Raw genomic sequence first — 19,638 nt, 5'->3', positions numbered from 1 at the left:
CCTTGAGACCCCATACACTATAGGATGCCAGGCCTCCCTGTCCATCACCAACTCCCAGAGCTTACTCAAACTCATGTCCATCAAGTTGGTGATGCCATCCAGCCCTCTCATCCTCTGTCATCCCCTTCTCCTCCCGCCTTCAATCTTTCCCAGCATCGGGGTCTTTTCAAATGAGTCAGTTCTTTGCATCAGATGGCCAAAGCATTGGAGTTTCAGCTTCAGCATCAGTCCTTCCAGTGAATATTCAGGACTGATTTCCTTGAGGAATGACTGGTTTGATCTCTTTGCAGTCCAAGGGACTCTCAAGAGTCTTTTCCAACACCATAGTTCAAAAGCATCCATTCTTTGGTGCTCAGGTTTCTTTATAGTCCAACTCTCACATCCATACATGACTACTGGAAAAACCATAGCTTTGACTAGACTAGGACCTTTGTTGGCAAAGTAATGTCTCTGCTTTTTAATATGCTGTCTAAGTTGGTCATAGCTTTTCTTTCAAGGAGCAAGTGTCTTTTAATTTCATGGCTGCGGTCACCATCTGCAGTGATTTTAGAGCCCCCCCGCCAATAATAGTCTGTCACTGTTTCCATTGTTTCCCCAAGTATTTGCCCATCTATTTGGAACATATTAGGTCATCGTTATTTGTTTGGAACATACTAGGTCCCTAATAATTGTTCGTATATCTTGTGTATATTTATTTATTTGAAGTGAGAAGATAATTCATGCACCTCTGTTGATGAAGAAGATAAGGTAATCCAACGAGAGTGATGGTTACAGATACTAATTAGAGGTCAGTACTACTCAAAGTGTAGTCTCCGGTCCAGTACCAGTCCGGGAAATTCATGACAAGTATAGAAATTGAGAGTGAGCATTTTAGAAACTTTTACAACATTTGAACTTGCTGTAATCAATGAACTCATTTTATTGAATAGCGTGTACAGCAGTTCAAGTGTTTTCAAACCCACATAATGGGATAAGCTGAATACAGTCATGTACAATATCAGTCCACCACAACTGGGAAGTGGGAAGAGTAGAGAACTCTCCTTTACAAAAAGTACTGGGTTTAAGTGCTTAAGAATGGTGAAATTAGGAATGAGAAGAGCTAACATCTATCACATAGGAAAAAGGTCACATATTAAATAAAACCCAAAACACACAAATTCCAAGAACAGCTTTATGAAAAATGTTTTTAAAATGAAATTGTGGTTTTATGAGATAATCTGATTCCATTACTGAAATTAATTTATTTTAAAAAATGTTAATTATCTAATATCTTTATCTGAAACATGGGCATTACTGAAAATAAAATCCAAGAGAAAAAAAAAAAGTGGCTTATTTTTATATAAAATCATAACTGTCTTAAAGGAAGTCATATAACTTAAATATATTGGGTTGGCCAGAAAGTTCCTTTGGTTTTTAAGTAAAAATTAAAAGACACATTTTTCATTTTCACCAAGAACTTTATATTCATCATTTTGTTCCACTACCTTCTGCTACTTTTCATGCAACTTCATAATTCCACCTTCCCAAAACGTTTAGTCTTCTTGAGCCAAGAACAGTTACAGGTGCTTTGTATAGTCCTTCTAGGGAACTGAAATTTTCTGCATTAAAATAATTTTGTAAAGATTGAAATAAATGGAAATCTGAAGATTCAATATACGGTGAATACAGTGGATGAACCAGAACTTCCTAGACAAGCAAAAATAGTTTTTGCCTGGTCATCATAGAAACATATGGTCTTGCATTATCCTGGTGGAAGATTATGTATTTTCTGTTGTCTAATTCCAGATGCTTTTCTTTGAGTGCTGCTTTCAGTTGGGAGCAGTGCTTGTTGATATTAATCACTTGGTCTTCCAGAGGAGCTCATAAAAAGGACTCCCTTCCAATCCCATTATATACACAACATCACCTTCTTTGAATGAAGACTGGCCTTTGGTGTGGTTAGTGGTGGTTCATTTCACTTGCCTCATGGTCTCTTCCATTTCACATCATTTTACAGTATCCACTTTTCACTGCCCATCAATTTGTTTTAAAAACAACATTTTGATTATGTTTAAGTAGAGAATTGCATGCAGAAATGTGGTTAAGAAGGTTTTTTCACATAACTTATGTGGAACCCAAACATCAAAGCAATTAACATAACCAAGATGGTACAAATGATTTTCAGTGCCCGATTTTTATATTGTGAGTGTGTCAGCTATCTGCTGCATGGTATAACATGGATCTTTCTCAATTAATATCTTGATTTGACCACTATCAACTTCAACTAGTCTACCTGACCATAGAGCATCGTCCTGAGAGAAATCTCCAGCACAAAACTTATCAAGTCATTTTCGACACATTCAATCAGTTTCAGTACCTTTTCCATACACTCAAACAAATTGTTTTTTGCATTTCAGGTGCATATTTACCTTTCTTGAAATAATAAAGCATAATATGCTAATAATGTTGCTTTTTTCCTTCCATCTTCAATATTAAAATGACTACACAAAAATTCACTAATTTTGATGTTTTTTTTTAATGCATGCTAATATGACAGCTACGATGATACAGTCTAACAAAATTATTTTGAATGAAGTAAAGACAACCAAGCACTTCTAGAGCCATCTTATGGAAAAATTAACAAACCTTTTGGCGACCCAGTATTAGGAAGTTCCCTGGTGGTCTAATGGTTAGGATTCAGTGCTTTCACTGATGTGGCCCGGGTTCAATCCTTTGTCAGGGAACTGAGATCCCGTAAGCCATGCAGTATGGCATAAACAAATAAAGTTATTTATCTTATATGTTACTATATCATATTATATTATTCATAAGGGAGGAAATGTATCACAATATTAACAATAGTTACCTACAGGTAGTAGAAATATGATTAACTTTTATTCATATTTTATATTTTTCAGAGTTTTTGCTATAAAATTCTTCAAGTATTAAACATTATAAACATATAAAAGCCAGGTTGGTTTTTTAAAAAAGTCACCAAATTGTTCATATAAACATATGCAATTTGTTTCCACAAATTATCTTTGATCTAATTTTTCTTTAAGAGTAATTTGTATAAACATCAAAAAATAAAGGCATTTTGTTCTCCAATGCTTATACTAAGTACGATGCTTTTGAAAGAGGAGACTAATCTCATAATTTTACGAGTGTGACTGAAAATGGGACTGGGCTTCCCTGATGGTCAGATGGTAAAGAATCTGCCTGTAATACAGGAGACCTGGATTCAATCCCTGGGTCGGGAAGATCCCCTAGAGAAGGGAATGGCTACCCACTCCAGTATTCTTGCCTGGAGAATTCCATGAACAGAGGAGAATGGGATTAGAAGAAAGGAGTTACCACTGACTTGGGTAATGGGTGAGGAACATCTGAGATTCTTTAGCTGTCGCTTGGATAAACCTCAGGAGGAATTCAAAATCCATAGTGCAAATATCTTAGATTATTACAGGGTAAGCAAACTCTCAAAAGTACTGAAGTATTCAAAAGTATTGACACTGGTAAGGGGAAGAGGTTTAGTATCTCTTCTTTGTTACAAAACAAAGATATACTATAAAGCAAAGAAATAAATATTGGAAAAGGCTACAATTTAGCAAACTTTAATAATTTATAGTTGGTTTAAAAAACAAAAATTTTTGTGCAGTTACAATAAGATTCAGATTGATATTTAAAGTCGAATGAAAGTATAGAACAGAAGAAATGTGGACAAATGGAAGCAATACAAAGGATATGCTAGAAGAGGGATGAGTCAAGACAATGCCAATATTACAAAAGAAGCAATATATAAATGATACTGTTAAATTCTATAAACAAAACATTATTTCCAAATCCATCCAACCTCAGCCCAAATAAATTCAACATTATCAAAATTCTTTGAATAATAGTTGTTCAAAGAGAAAACTGGCAAGTTTAATTACTGGATTGTTTTACAGCATCAGTTTGTATGTAATGTTGAACTATCCGAAGACTGAATTTAAATGCCAAAAGTGTTTTCACTTTTAAAGCCAACACGCTGATGTTTATAAAGAGGAATGCATTACCAAAAGAATACATTTAGCTAATGAAACGTATCAGGATGATGCAAAGTACAGAAGAGGGGGAATATCAGTGATTCTGGCAAAGTTAATAACCAGCAAACACCCTATATTTCATTCAATTAATATTTTTAAAGTTTTCTAAAATTTAAAAAAATGTTTAATTTTTAGGAAAATTGTAAAAAAATTAATAATATTTAGCCAGAGGGTTGGAATGGGGAGGGAGTGGGAGGGGGGTTCAGGATGGGGAACACATGTACACCCGTGGTGGATTCAAGTCAATGTATGGCAAAACCAATACAATGTTGTAAAGTAAAATAAATAAATAATTTTTTAAAAATTAATAATATTTAAATTATTTTTTTTAATTACATAGAAGATAGCATTTTTCAACAAAATTTTACCAGGCATCAAGTGTGTGCCAAGCACTCAAAACTGAAACTCTGTATAGTACAGAGAACGTATGCCAAGGATTTCATATGCCAAGTGACTGAATAAATTATTTAATCTCTCTGAATTTGAATTTTCTTATCTATAAAATAGGAATAACAATACCCACCTCAAGAGATGTTACAAGAAATATGTGAAATGACATGCAAAAGCACTCATGCACTTGAGGCACTTAATAACTACTAGTTCCTCATTAATTTATTTTATAATAAAACAATTCTTATAAATCACTTTTCAAACATTTTAAAAATAATGAATAACTGAAATCCACGAGCATGGAGGATAAACACTTCTGCATACCTATTGCCCCCAAGAGAGTCCTGTAGTAGTCTTGTCAGCTTAGAATCTCTATAGGGAACATGAGTTGCCCTCTTGCTCTTATCTCCCAATGCACTTATTACATTGCCAAGTGCCAACTAAAAGGTAGAAAGAGAGAGAGGAAAATGATAAAAATGTACTAATTATAACATTTTTAAATAATTAAATCTTATTGAAAATAATACGAAGACATGGCAGAACTGAGACCACTTCTGTTTGGTTTTACTTTACATTTGTATTTTGACACATGAAGTAAACTTGAAGCTTTCATTATAACTACTAAAAAACTGACACCAATCAAAATTTAGTGCAATATAAATATCCATAACTCACAAATACTAAAACATCTATGAAGAGGTTTTCTTTAGAAATTGGAATGTTGTAAGATTGATGACTTCTAAACCATTCTTAGAATTATCAGAGCATCATGAGCTATCTCTCACAAAACTGCCAATTCATGTTGCAAATTCTTCTCCTCAGCTCAATGAAGAAATAAATTGCTAGTTTAACAATTTCATGGAACTTTCTTGTACTATAGCTTCCTTAAAAAAAACAAAAATTTCTTTTAACCACAATAAATACATCAGTATGGTATCTCTGAATAAAGTATTATTAAGTCCAGCAGCACTTAGAAATTCAATGAATCTATGTAATAAGCATCCAATATTTAAGAAATTAAGTCAAATTGTAGAACTCTTTAGTCCCTCCTCCTGCAACTCGCTTCTACTTTTCCTAGTCACTGAACTAGCACCTACAGTATAAGTATTTTTCCTAAATGCTTGCCATACTCGCCTATAACTATGTTTTTGTTAGAGCCAATGGATGCTGCAGAGAGGGCATCAGCATCACACTGTGTCTTAGTCCCCCTTTTCTAGAGTCTGCAATTTTAGCCACTGGTCACACTGAACCTCTACCACACGTCTGAACATGTCTCAATAGCCTGAACAAGAAAACTGAGCAATGGCTTTTGTCTTTTCCAAACAGCAAAATGTAAATACCATACCACGATTTTATATGTCAAGAAATTCAAAACAATACACAAAGTCCAGGATCCTGCTCACTCATTCCTCTGACCACAATAATCAACCATATGGTGGGAGCATCAGGATTCATGGCTGGGAAGACTGGCTCTTTCTAATCAGTCTCAGTTGATAATTCCCCCACAGAAGGGTTATAATCATGTAACAGGAAATAGTGGGCAATGACCAAAAAAAGGACCATATGCTTGGATCGCCTTCTCTAGGAAGAAAGGGAGAAAGGCAAAGCAGAAGACACCTGTCCTGATGCGGTCAGCATCACAGAAATTTACAATGCCATTACTTTTAAGCAGGAACAAAGAGCCACTTTTATAATGAAATCAATAAGAAAAAAAGATTTATTACATAAAAATTTGGTTCAGAACATTTTCTTTCAGATAATAGGAACTTTAGGCTAACTCCAACACAAGATGCTTTCCAATCAATCAAAAACACCACTAGATGGCAGGGTATTAAAGTTAATTCCTAAAATGAGAAAAGTTATCATTTTGAAATAATCATTATTAAATAACATGTTATTATAATTTCCAAAATAAAGTCAGTCATAAAAATGCTGGCATAAAACTACTTTAAAGGTCATCCCATATAATATTTAATATTAAGAGTATATTTTTAAATTTGAGAAGAATTTTAAAATCATTTCTATTATATATACATATACATATCTTATGCACACATCATAAAACTTAATCCAACTAATTTTTTACACTTGAAGAAAACTTACAATGTGAAAAGGAGAAAAAATTTGACAGCCTGACATCAAAATTCAATGCATTACTCATAAGTTTACAGCAATTTTCATTTCTCAGCTCAGTGTATGAAGGATTTCCACTTGGGTATTATATATTATAAAATGGAAAAGGATAATAAAATAACCCTGATATATTCCCAGCACAAAGTCTTAGTCTTACTAGTCCACAGTTGATGGAAATGCCTTCTTTTGCTCTCTCGCCTGTAGCTCCAGTACGCTTCAGTCTTTCTGAACCTGCCAGATCAACAAAATGGAACTTTGCAGTCAGAGTTTCAAATTCATTCATCTGTGATGATTCAGAAATCACTTTATTATCAGTTGCACTTTCCTGTAATTGAGGAAAATAATTGAAAATACCTTATTAATGTGACACTAAATATCTATCCTTCAACCCCATCTTGCCTTCATTTTTCACATAGACAAGTATAGGCCTGTGGTCAAATAAATAAAAGCATAAAATGCCTGTTGCAACTAGAACCTTAGACAAAGTTAGATTAAAGAAAGCTATCAACTAAGGCTTTGCTTATATTGAAGAGAAATTTTTAGCATATAGCCCTCAAAAGCAAAGGGTTTCAAGTAATTAATCCATCACCATACTTTCTGGCTACTAGAGACATATAGTCAATTTTTAATTTCAAAATTTCATATGGCTGGCCAGCTTTAGCTTAAATAAATCCGGGACATCTCATTAGGAAAAGGAATGATTAAACAAACTAAATTTGACACAAATATTCTCTTTGATACTCATGTGATTTTACAGAAATTAAATCTGAAAGTTTAAGACATTAGAACTAACTCACAGCATCTATTTGAGGACATATTCTGGTTTGACACAAGTGAATGGTAAAAATGGCATGTGAACGAGAGCTCTGAACATTCATTTGGGTACTAGCAGTTGTCCGAGATAAAGCACCCAGCTTCAAACACTGCATCATCTAGAAAAGGGAAAGAAAGAGGGGTTTTACTTGAACAATACTTAAACTAAATCTACACAATCGTAAGTCTGAGCTACTGGTTAAAATTCATCGTATTAAAAGATGTACAAGAGGTAGATTGTCTTATTATTTTATTTGCAGGCACTTTTTGACCAGAAAGTATAACAGTGTTTGTTTTTGTAAATAGGAGAAAACACTGAGATTCCATTGTTTGCCATTTGCTGATGTCCGCAGCTTCTATTTCAAAACTATTACAGTAGAACACTTTGGAACAAACTAAGCACTAACTGGAATTTCTCAGGCTCTTCTGTATTTTCTTATTTGTAATTTTTTTTTTTTTGGCCACTCCATGTGACTTGCAGATCTTTGTCCCCCACCGGGAATTGAACTCAGGGCCCAGGTACTGAAAGCACTGAATCCAAAGCACTGGACTGCCACAGAACTCCCCAGGGTGAGTCTTCTCAACAGTCTCTCTTTAGGAGCCACATACAGGACTGCATGATGCTGTTGTTCAGTCACTGTCATGTCTGACTCTATTGCAACCATGAACTGTAGCCTGCCAGGCTGCTCCTCTGTCCATGGAATTTCCCAAGCAAGAATACTAGAGCTGGTTGCCATTTCCTTCTCCAGGGGATCTTCCCGACCCAGGGACTGAATCTCCGTCTCTTGCATTGCAGGCAGATTCTTTACCACTGAGCCCCCAGGGAAGACCCACAGCCTCCACGTGTTACAGCAAAAAGCGCAAAGGGCTGTGGTCTCATCCTTCACTTTAAATTATCTAATCCTCTTTTTCTAGGTGTGAAAGAAAACTATACATACAAGGCTTTACACTCTTTAGATGGTATGATAAATGCACTGACTTTATCATAATTATGACATTTTTAATAATAAAATCCTGGAAAAAATGATGAAGATAAAATTTTACCTCATTGCTGCTATTTAGGATACAAATTTCATATTGCAAGCAGCAAAGCTATTAAATAAAGCCAAATGTGCTCTATTTTTTTCCTTTGGCCATGCCTCAAAGCTTGCAGGGATGGAACCCATGCCTTCTGCATTGGGAGTACAGAGCCCTAACCCTTGCACCACCAAGGAATTCCCCAAACACGCTCTATTTTAACTATAACATAAATGTCACCTCGGATTCTGTATTCACTGTACGTGTTGTGACGCCCACAGTATAAATTCCTCCAGCTGAATCTTCATGAATCCTTATATTTGATTTTTTAGTTTTTGCATCAATATCACGAGTAGTATCAAATAAGTCAAGAACCTCTTCATTATATAGCTATTAAAAGAAGTAAGTTTAACGTTAGTCAAAATCACCTCATGGCTGTAATAACACATATTGCATGTTATCTTTGAAACATACCTTAAAAGTCCTTCTATATGACATATTTATTCAAAACAACACATAAAAATGACCACAAATAAAAATAAATGCCAGATTTCTTTACAAGGGTAAGAAGAGTAAAAGACTTAATCATGACTAATGAGTTAAGGACTAGCTAAAACGACCCACTAACCCTCTGCAAGAGATAAATGTTTATAAATACAGGTAAATTATAGAAAAATATGTATCAAATGTAGACAAATCCTAAGCTTGAAAGTTTAGGGAAGGTTTTAAGAATTTTTAGTGTTTGAACTAAAAGTATATTTTCTTTGGCCCTACAACCCTTCTTAGTATATCTAAAAATTAATACTTAATATTTTTGCAAGATGAGCAATATATCAATAGACTCTGATGAGATTGTGCTACCACCTTATAAGAGGACATATACACCAATTTTTCTATCAATATGCTTAGAGTCATAATGCCTAATAACACTTACAGGGTGAAAGGGAAGATAAAAGAACAGTTTCTTTTCTTTTTCCATCATTAGTTACCTTTCTTTTGGTAGAAACACATAATTATATTCTTCTTGGTTTTTATTAAATTGGAATGTCTATTAAAACTAGCAGGAAGATAACTGACGTTAATTTGAATTGTTTTCTATTTTGTGCTATATAATGCTGAATAAAATGTTTCATCAATTATCAAAGTGATTTGCTTAGGTGATCTAGACTACAAATAGACTAGAACGCTCGTTGGACCAAGCATACAGAATTATAATGGTACTGTCCACCCAATTGCAATACTGCTAAAATCTTAAATGTCTTCTTACTAGCATGACCTTCCTACCAGCCTAGACTGCCCTAAATTAATCCAAACCTGCCCTAATCTTTAGATACTGCATTAAAGTCCCTGTATATCCTTGTAGTAATACCAGCTTCTGCAGCCAGACTAGTGCTGCAGCATCAATTGTATTATTCCTCATATTCTCTCCCTCCCTTTTGGTCTTAGTTACTGAATTCCCAGCACTTTGTGAACCTAACTACATTACAAAAATAATTCTCAGAAAAGAAAAAAAAAATCTGAAATAAACAATATTAATTGTTTTACTCTATGGATGCTAGTCAAATATCTATAATCTTAAATGCCAATAAGTAAGGAATACTTATTGCCTATTATCTCTTGTTATGAGTGCCTGTTAATTTACTCAAACAACATTTATTGAACACCATATGCCAAGCACTAAAATGGAAGATGGACTATAAGGTCATAGGGCTACGGTCTTAAGTATGAGACTTAAAGGAAACTAATGACACAGTTAAACCATTACCTCTAAGAACTGGGCATTCACTTTAAAATCTGGAGGAGGAAGTCCATTTTTAATGGAAGTGTGTTTTTTTTCTTCAATACTCTTGAAAAGATGTTTAACAGCACGAGAAATAATACCCTGTTCTTCCTCAATGATGTTAACATCAAATCCTGTTCCCATTGTGTATGTTTTGCCAGCTCCAGTCTGAATAAAAGAATGGAGAAAAATGGATGCTTGATTTTAATAACATAATCTCAAGCAACAAAAATGAAAGTGGAACTGAACCAACACTTCTGAAAAGTTACAGTTTCTATGAAAATAATTTGATACTTACTTGTCCATAAGCAAAAACTGTAGCATTATATCCTTCAAAACAGCCGTCAATTAGTTTTTCTATACACTGAGTGTAGATCTGCTCTTGCTGGGAGTCAATGTCAAACACATAATCAAAAGTGAAAGCTTTATCCTTGCCTAGGAAGACTTGAGGTTCTCCAGGTGTTACAGATGTACAAATATGGCATCCTTCAATCCTTTCTTTGGCAAGCTGTGGTCTTATTCTGTGAGGAAAAAAAACAGGAAGAAATAAAATAACATACAATAAATGGAAAAAAAACTGAAGAAGTAGGATTTTGAAAATCCTAGCCAAATCTTTTTAAATCACAAATTCAATCTAGTATTTACACCTTGAGCTGAAAAGTTTTAAGTTAAATAATACTGAGCTAATTTCAATATGAGTTACTTAATCCAAAAAAATCATGACTAAGAGTAAAATTAATCTTAAAATTAAATACTTTTGTGAAGAATATCTTTTCTCAACTCTGGAAGAAGTAAAGACTCAGTTAAGTAAGTTCAACTACCAAAACGCTATTTATTGTTATCTTTGTTTTAGACTTCTTTTCTTTATTTCCAGGGAGGATAATATCCAAAAATGAGAAATTAAGAACATAGCATTTATTTTGATACCTGTGACTCACCATTTTTTGCAAACTCTTCACTAATGGTTCCAAAACTTATTTGACCATAACCTTCTGTTAGCTTAACATATTTAAGCATAATCCCAGAATATATAATCCCACATTGTATATTCACTTATAAATATATGCATGTACCATATTGATTTGTCATATGATATACACAAAAGCAGAATTTTGAAAAGAAAGAATTTAAAAATAAAAACACAAAAAAGTTCTAAATATTTTCTCTCCAAAACTACTGAATCATCATTTACATCACAGCATTATACTTGACCTACACCCAACTCTCATACTTCAGATTCTAGGACCTTCCTCTTATACATTAGCATCCTGATTTCAAGGCCTATTTGTCAAAGAAGGAAACTAAATATGGAGATATGTTACTAACAGAACAAAGCAAAATCTGGCCCTGTTTTATTCACTCCATAAACAGGACCATCAGGACATACATGTCACTAATTTATTCTACTTGGGTTTTTAAGAGGTTCCTATTTGCCATGGAGAAAAATAAGCAATTTTAGGAAGAAAGTAAAGACAACCAGTAATACAAAATATAAAATGATACAGAAAATAGAAAGGATCTTAAAGAAATCTCATTTACTGAGATACAGAAATAGAGATCTATAGAAGTGGAATGAGTTCATCTATTTGTTACAAATAAAGCCAAGCCTAAGTCCAGATCACCTGAGTTTTAATCCTTGGCAATACTGAGAAGGGACTGAATTTCTGTAACCCTGGTTATCTTAAACAGAACTCTGTACTAGCAAAAAGTGTTAAGTAAAGAATCTTATTTATTTATGCAATTTTCCTTTCTTCTGTAATAACGATGTTTTTCTTCCATAAAGTCTTCAACTTCAATGATTTGTTTTAATAGCATGCAATAATCAATGGAGAGCTGGCTAGGTACTATGGAAAGAGTAATGAAGCGGTCCTTAGGAGACTTGGATTCTAACACTTCTCTTACTCTGTAAGTATCATGTGGTCTTCTCTTGGAGCTCCAATTTCCTCACCAGTTGGCAGAAACTATCATTTCCAAGATTCCTTTCAGATCTAACACTATTTGTCTGAAGAACACTGAGGAATAATATTTATAAAAATTATAAGAAATAAATGTTTCTTACAAGAAACTATATCCATGGACTATAAAAACAGCCCATTATAGTAAGCAGCTTTGACTTTCTGGTTCCACATTTTCTTGATGAGTTGTCTTTCTCAAAGTTAATATTCCTTTCTTTCCAAACTCCCCTTCTCCTGTCTCACTTCATCCATTCATGGGGATAAAAATGATAAATACCATCCTCCTCAGGAGAGTCAAGGGGAGAAAAACAAATCCCCCATCCTCCTTGGAAGATTCACCATCCTGTCTGTTGCCCCATAAGAAGAGTCAACTTCAATTACTCCCTATCCCCTATTCCACCTATCTAACCTATCTCTAAGGACTATTAATTATCTCAGAAATAGCTCATCCATTTTCTTCCCTTCCTCATCAAATCACCCTAATCAAGCCACCGTTATCTCTTACTTGGATTATTGCAAAAGTCTTCTCACCAGAGAGCCTGTGTCAAATTCTGCCCCCTATCAATCTGTTCCAGATTGGTATGGATATTTATAAAATATGAAGTTGATATATTTGCAAAAATGAAGTTGATATGATATTTGTAAAATATGGTTGATCACTGCCTTGCCTAAAACTCTTTGTGAGTGTGCTAAGTTGCTTCAGTTGTGTCTGACTCTTTGCAACCCTATGGACTATAGCCCACCAGGCTACTCTGCCCATGGGATTCTCCAGGCAAGAATAATGGAGTGGGATGCCATGTCCTCCTCCAGGGCATCTTCCAGACCCAGGGATCGAACCCACATCTCTTATGTTTCCTGCATTTGCAGGTGGGTTCTTTTACCACTTGGAGAAGGAAATGGCAACCCACTCCAGTACTCTTGCCTGGAAAATCCCATGGACCGAGGAGCCTAGTAGGCTACAGTCCATGGGGTCGCAAAGAGTCGGACACGACTGAGCGACTTCACTACACTTCACTTCACTTCTTTTACCACTAGCCCCATCTGGGAAGCCCAAAGACCCTCTAGTACACCCTTAAATCACTCTGTAGTCTCCTCTTGCCATGGTTCATCTTCCCATCAGAGGCCTTTGATTAGTGATGGTAGTTGTGGTGACAGTTTATTTTTAGCTAGTTTCACTAATAAATTATGCTTTCTTTAGCATCTATGCTTTCAAATATGATTTTCTCTCCTGGACATTCTTCCTTCTCAATTCCCAACTCCTTTTCCAGCCTGAATATCTTGTTTTCAATCTCTGTTTAGATTTCACTTCTCTCAGAAGAACTCACCTAATTCTGCATTCCACCATAAAGTCATACCTGAGCCAAGGCTGTGTCTCCTGAGAGATACCCCATTTATCCCAAAGTTCTGCTCTCCCCTGATTTATAGCTGCACTGTGAAATTTAATAAACTCCAAGTAATAAAACAGATAAACATAAAAACAACTAAATGAAAATGAGCACTAGGCTACTGTTTGAAATCAGTGCCTCATTAATTTTAAGTAAATGACTATAACCACAGGCCATCTTATTTGGCCATTAAAATAATTTTAATTTAGTTTCAACATAAAGAATAAGCACTATTTGAATTGTAGATACTACAGCCAATTTTAGAATGCCAGTGTCACTCAGAATTTACCTAACTACTCACCTGCTTATTATCCTTGCTAATAGCAAGGAGGAGTGCATCTGAAAGATGGATGATATGCAATCATACCACCTGCATGGGTGGGGAGAGTGACTTTAAAAACCAAAAAGACGGATGGAACCCTTTTCTACCCAAAACAGGCAATGGCAGCTTCCCAGCAGTATGAGAAATTCCCACCTAGGAGGGGATGGTCTCTGGCACAAGCAGATAATTGGAAGCTGACTACACTTCAAAGTTCAGAGATATATTCACCTTCTCAATTCCCTTTTGAAAATTCAGATTATAAGCTCTCCAAATTCCTAAATTTATACTCAGGTCAGGAATTCTCAGATAGTCTTAACCCAAACCAATTAACCTACTTTAATAACGTAGAGTCTGAAATTTACGTAGCAATAAGCTTCCATTCAAAAACTATAATTTGATGTTATATAGAGATAAAATATACCATCCTTCTGGGAAAAATAAGACTAAAACTAAAATCTGATATTTATTACTTTACATATTTTGAAATACCTTCTTTCTTAGTTTTTTAAATAAAAATAAGAACATTAAACATACTCATCTAATCCCAACACGAAGAAATAACAAAAAGCCTTGCAGGCTTTTTAAAATGTTTGTAATCAAACAGCTAGATATATTAATATTTGAAACTGCTTCTTAAAGAAAAACAATTATGCATAAAACTTACGTCATAAATATTTAAGATATTCTAATACTACACAGCAATATTTAAAAAGCCAACAACAATGTGGGTTCTATCTAAAACAGTAATTTGCTAATGGAGATGGATTTTTTCAAATGTTACAGTGGATATGAATGTAGGCAAGGTGGGGCCACGATGGAAAATAGTAACAGTTTCACTAGAGAATATGCCGTTTCTTAGCATTGAGGTATGGAATCTTTTATCCTTTGTGGGCTATTGACCAATAGGATGGGATCTGAAAGGGGAAAATCCATGGAGAGCCATACAGAAATAAATGTAATTTGTTATAACTAGTTTTTGAAGGTTAAAGGTTTGAAACAAAATATGATACAAGCTGTCAATTATTCAGTTTTAAGATAAAAGGACATTAACAAATGTATCCATGTTCTGAATCTTTCCATCAGCATATAGCAGCTTTTTAGTTTCTGTTCTCACACTTTATTTAAACTGCTTAGACAGAAGGCACCAATGACCTTTTTATTTCCAAATACAATGGATCCTTTTTAGTCTTCATCTTACCTGACACATTTGATCCTATTCACAACCAGTAGAAGAAAAATCTTTTTTCCTCTACCCTTCTAGATTCTCCTGACTAGGACCCTTTTGACAAGACAGATTAACAAAATAAAAACAAACAAGTTTATTAACTTTTGTATCGTGCATATACATGGGAATATTCAGTGATGAGTAAATCAAAGAGTGGTTGCAACTTGAATTTATATAGCATCTTAACAAAAAGAAAAAGGACTTTGAGTTTCTTGTACAGTAAACTGCCAGAATATAAATATGTGCAGGAACTAGTGGAAGATAAAGGCTAATTAAGTAAATTTTATTATGTAGGATCCTTTGGTGCTGCCTCTGATAATTAACTTCTGTCCTTCTTGGAGCAGAACAGAGGGAGAAAACCTTTTAAAAGCTATGCTTTTTGGCAAATATCTGTTTCTTTTAATTGCCTTCAGTCCAAAACAATTCTTACGTCAAATTGGCATATAAAGGGGTGGTGTTTTCTGCTCCCTACAAACACTATATTTCTCAGCAGTTGGCTTTTGTGACATTCTTTCTGAACTTATCTTTTCCTCTTGTATCTCATATACCAAGTTGCCTTAAAATATCAGATCTCTGTGTCTCTGCATAGCAACTTCTTTGCAATTCTTAAAGACCTAACTCAAATATCAGTACATTTATAAAGCTTTCCCTTTCCTCCCAAACTTGAATTAATCTATTCAGTTTATACAAGATTTTAGAATGTGACAAGTCACTTCAGTCGTCTCTGACTCTTTGCAACCCTATGGCTGTCGCCTGCCAGGCTCCTCTGTCCATGGGATTCTCCAGGCAAGAATACTGGGGTGGGCTGCTGTTCTTTCTCCAGGGCATCTTGCCAACCCAGGGATTGAATCCGCATCCCCTGTGTCTCCTGTGTTGGCAGGCGAGTTCTTTACCACTGAGCCAACTGGGAAAAGATTTTAGAATAAAAGATATCAAACTGAATTCTTATTGGTCACTAGCAAATGAATTATTTGAGAACTGAGAATATATCTTATTCAATAATAAAATTAATTCAACAAATGTTGATTGACTGACTCCTATAAACTGCTCTAGTTACGGGGGAGGAATATTCCAATACTGGGCATGTGATTATCACAGTAACTTAACTTTTCCCCCATCACTCTACTCTCTTACTAGAAACTTGATCTTGAGCAGTTATTTAACAAATTTATTTCTTAATTTTCTAATCTATAAGATGAATATAGGAGCCTGTATTTAATACTCTTAAAGTTCTAACTTCAAGTTCTATTTTAATTATTCCCTTATGAAAAGCAAAATGCTGACTTTAAAAGGTATCAACAAACAACCTTTTTCTTCTGCCACACCTTATATCCACCATTAGTCACATTACTCATTCCATATTCTTTACAGTTCCTATTATTCTCTCCAGTTTTTACAGCAATTACTACTGTGACCATAGGGACAAAGAACTTCATTCATAAAAACATTATGATGGCTCTTTGCAGTGACAGTATCTAGTGAAGACTAGAAGAGAATCTGAGAATAAGACCAGTTAAGTTTCCTTAAATTGGGCCTTGTTTTCTTTTCTCTGCCTAAATAATAATCATAACTGGATTTATCAAATAAGCTAAGAGGACTAGTTCAAGATGTCCTAGATAAAACAGAAAAATAAGACAAGCATATTTGGCAGAATTGGACACAATGTGCTCAGTCACATTTGATTTTTTGTGGCCATGTGGATTGTAGCCTGCCAGGCTCCTCTGCCCACGGAATTCTCCAGGCAAGAATAATGGAGTGGGTAGCCTCTCCTTTCTCCAGGGGATCTTTCTGACTCAGGGATCAAACCTGGGTCTCCCATATTGCAGGCAGATTCTTTACCATCTGAGCCACCAGGGAAGCCCAGTAATATTTAAGGTCTAATTCTGCCACATATTCTTGGAAGAAGCATCCTACCATGAGACTTTAGCATACCTACACATTCTTCTTTTAAATTTTTACTTGGAAGACAGATGCTTTACAATGTTGTGCTGGTTTCTGCCATACAACAACATAAATCAGTCATAAGTATACATATGTCTCCTCCCTCTTGAATCCCTGCAAATTCTTGCTCAATATGCCAAGAATGCAAAATTCTGGCAGCTCTTTTCATGGATCACTTCTCAAGGCTGCATTTGCAGCAAGCAACCTTTAGGGATAACGTCCTCCTCCTGACAAAGAGTTGGCTTGCTTTGGCAAAACAACGGAAACAATGAATAAAAATTAAAAACAGTGAATCCCCAAGTTCAGTGTTCCTTTTCCTTCCTATTTCATTGAGATATAATTGACACGTACGTGCATGCAAGTTGCCTCAGTCATGTCCAACTCTTTGTGACCTTATGGACTGCAGCCGGCCAAGCTCCTCTGTCCATGGGATTCTCCAGGCAAGAATACCGGAGGGAGTTGCCATACCCTTCCCCAGGGGATCTTTTGGACCCAGGGATCGAACCTGTGTCTCTTATGCCTCCTGAATTGGTAGGCAGGTTCTTTACCACTAGTGCCACCTGGGAAGCAGAATAACTGACATGCAGCATTGTATTTGAGGGTTTCCCAGGTGGTGCTGGTGGTAAAGAATCCGCCTGTCAATGCAGAAGACGCAAAAGATGCAAATTCAGTCCCTAGGTTGGGAAGATCCCCTAGAGGAGGAAATGGCAACCCACTCCAGTAGCCCTTCCTGGAAAATCCCATGGACAGAGGAACCTGGCGGGCTACAGTCCATGGAGTTGCAAAGAGTTGGACACAACTGAACACACACACACACACACTGTATATAAATTTCAGGTACACAATACAATGATTTGACTTATATACATTATGAAATGCTTACCACAATAGTTCTGTGAACTTTTATCATCTCATATAGGTACTAAAGATACAGATATTAAAGAAAGAGAAAATATATGCTTTTTCCTTGTGATGAGAAGGTTGCTGTTTCTTGATATCCCACTGTTTACACAGCATTCATGTAATAGGTCTACCTGCATTGCCTCTTTTGGATTAGGGGTTCAGGGACGCAGAATCAGTTCCAATCACCAGGAAACATGATGCTTAGTGTGTTGTGAAATAATAAAAATTCTTTGCCTCCAACTCAGGAATCCTGTGTCTTCCGCCATGACACATGAAGCAGTGAAAAGACTAGCTTGTTTACTTGTAAACAGGATAAAATCCCAGACTCTGTACAGGCCTTTTTAAAATTTTTATTTTATTTATTCAGCAGCATTGGATCTTAGTTGCAGCAAGTGGGTCAAGTTATTCTCATTTTTCCCTACAAACAGAAAAGGAGTAACACACAAAATGTCATCTTTTTTGCCGTAGGCCATTGTTCATCTCTTGTCCTGTTAGAAAACACCATAGTCCCTAATCTACTGTTTCATAATCAGGACAAAATTTTCCATTACCTAAGTGTCTTTATACACTGTCTCTTCTTTTTCTGCTTGAGTTATTCTGATCTCATCCCCATGTGATTTTGGTAGTTGTCTAGTTTACTCAATAATCTGACCTGATTCCCATTTTGTGTGGCTTTTACTTGCAGCTCTCTGTAACTAGCCCACTTGGCACCTGGTGAACACCTTCGTTCTTCTTACAGGATACCAATAAATCTGTTCCCTGAACAGATCTTTTGCCTTTTTTTAATGTGTCAGTAGATGATCATTATTAGTGAACAATACTTATTAGTGTTCAATGTGATATCTTAATGTGAATTATATCCTACTAGTTTCCTCTGTTCTATTTCTTAAAAGTTAGGGCATTCTGTCACCACAACTAAGTGACTGAACTTTTTGTCCCTTGTTTGATTCTCTCCTAGTTCATTCTAGTTAGTAGACACCACCAAGAATTTTCATTACTTTAACCCTCTACCATCTATTCTAGAAGAGACATTCTGACACACAAGAGGAACTTGCTACAACATTTGTGGCCTTGCTGATTTATTTTCCTAAAAGAACAGGTATAAGTAACACAAATCCACAACAATCTTCCCGTAAGTGGATCTTTAATTACAATGATGGTTGATGGGAAGAAGCATAAGTAACATAATCATAAGTAACACAAATCCACAACAATCTTCCCCTAGTGGATATTTAATTACAATGATGGTTGATGGGAAGAAGCATATTTCTTCAAGACATTCACGAAAGAAGCACACCTCAGTAATGCCACTAAAGAGATTAATCTTGAAAAAAGCCTAAGAACAATAAAGAACAGCAGTGTGTACCAGGGATCAGGAGGTATACACTTCTGTGAATAACAGAGATGGTGAGGACATACTTTTTAATACATTAATGATGAATCACTTTTTAAAATTGCTCAGAAATCTTACCCTAACCTGTATGATTAGCTATGTATCCTATTGCCTCATCTCTCTGTGGTCCAGCTGACTCAAGTTTTTTTCTTACTTAGGAGCACGAAAATATATGCTCAGACACATAGATTTGCAATTAAAATACTTAAAGCACAGCACATATACTAATCCTAGCTCAGGCAACATAACCAACCTGCTTAATACACAGAAAAAAACTTACAGAAAATAGAAAAAAGTGAGAAGGCAGAAGAATATGTTAA

The 19,638-nt window shown here is 35.3% G+C and overlaps 1 protein-coding gene across 14 annotated transcripts in view; it reads right to left on the bottom strand.

Annotated features, from left to right (window-relative positions):
- Nucleotides 1-19,638, bottom strand: part of KIF21A (kinesin family member 21A) — a 174,639-nt gene that overhangs the window by 68,149 nt on the left and 86,852 nt on the right. For all 14 annotated transcript variants that reach the window (XM_043887087.1, XM_043887071.1, XM_043887088.1 and 11 more), the window contains exons 2-7: nucleotides 10,493-10,715; nucleotides 10,180-10,362; nucleotides 8,655-8,804; nucleotides 7,382-7,516; nucleotides 6,742-6,909; nucleotides 4,776-4,891 (exon numbers count right to left, since the gene is read on the bottom strand). In XM_043887087.1, the coding sequence (XP_043743022.1) occupies nucleotides 4,776-4,891; nucleotides 6,742-6,909; nucleotides 7,382-7,516; nucleotides 8,655-8,804; nucleotides 10,180-10,362; nucleotides 10,493-10,715 (975 nt within the window). The remainder of the gene's footprint in view (nucleotides 1-4,775; nucleotides 4,892-6,741; nucleotides 6,910-7,381; nucleotides 7,517-8,654; nucleotides 8,805-10,179; nucleotides 10,363-10,492; nucleotides 10,716-19,638) is intronic.

The sequence above is a fragment of the Cervus elaphus genome, chromosome 3, assembly GCF_910594005.1.
Source record: "Cervus elaphus chromosome 3, mCerEla1.1, whole genome shotgun sequence".
NCBI classification, from domain to species: Eukaryota; Metazoa; Chordata; class Mammalia; order Artiodactyla; family Cervidae; genus Cervus; species Cervus elaphus.
Note: the sequence above shows the minus strand (reverse complement) of the source record. Positions and strands in the feature narration are given on the sequence as shown.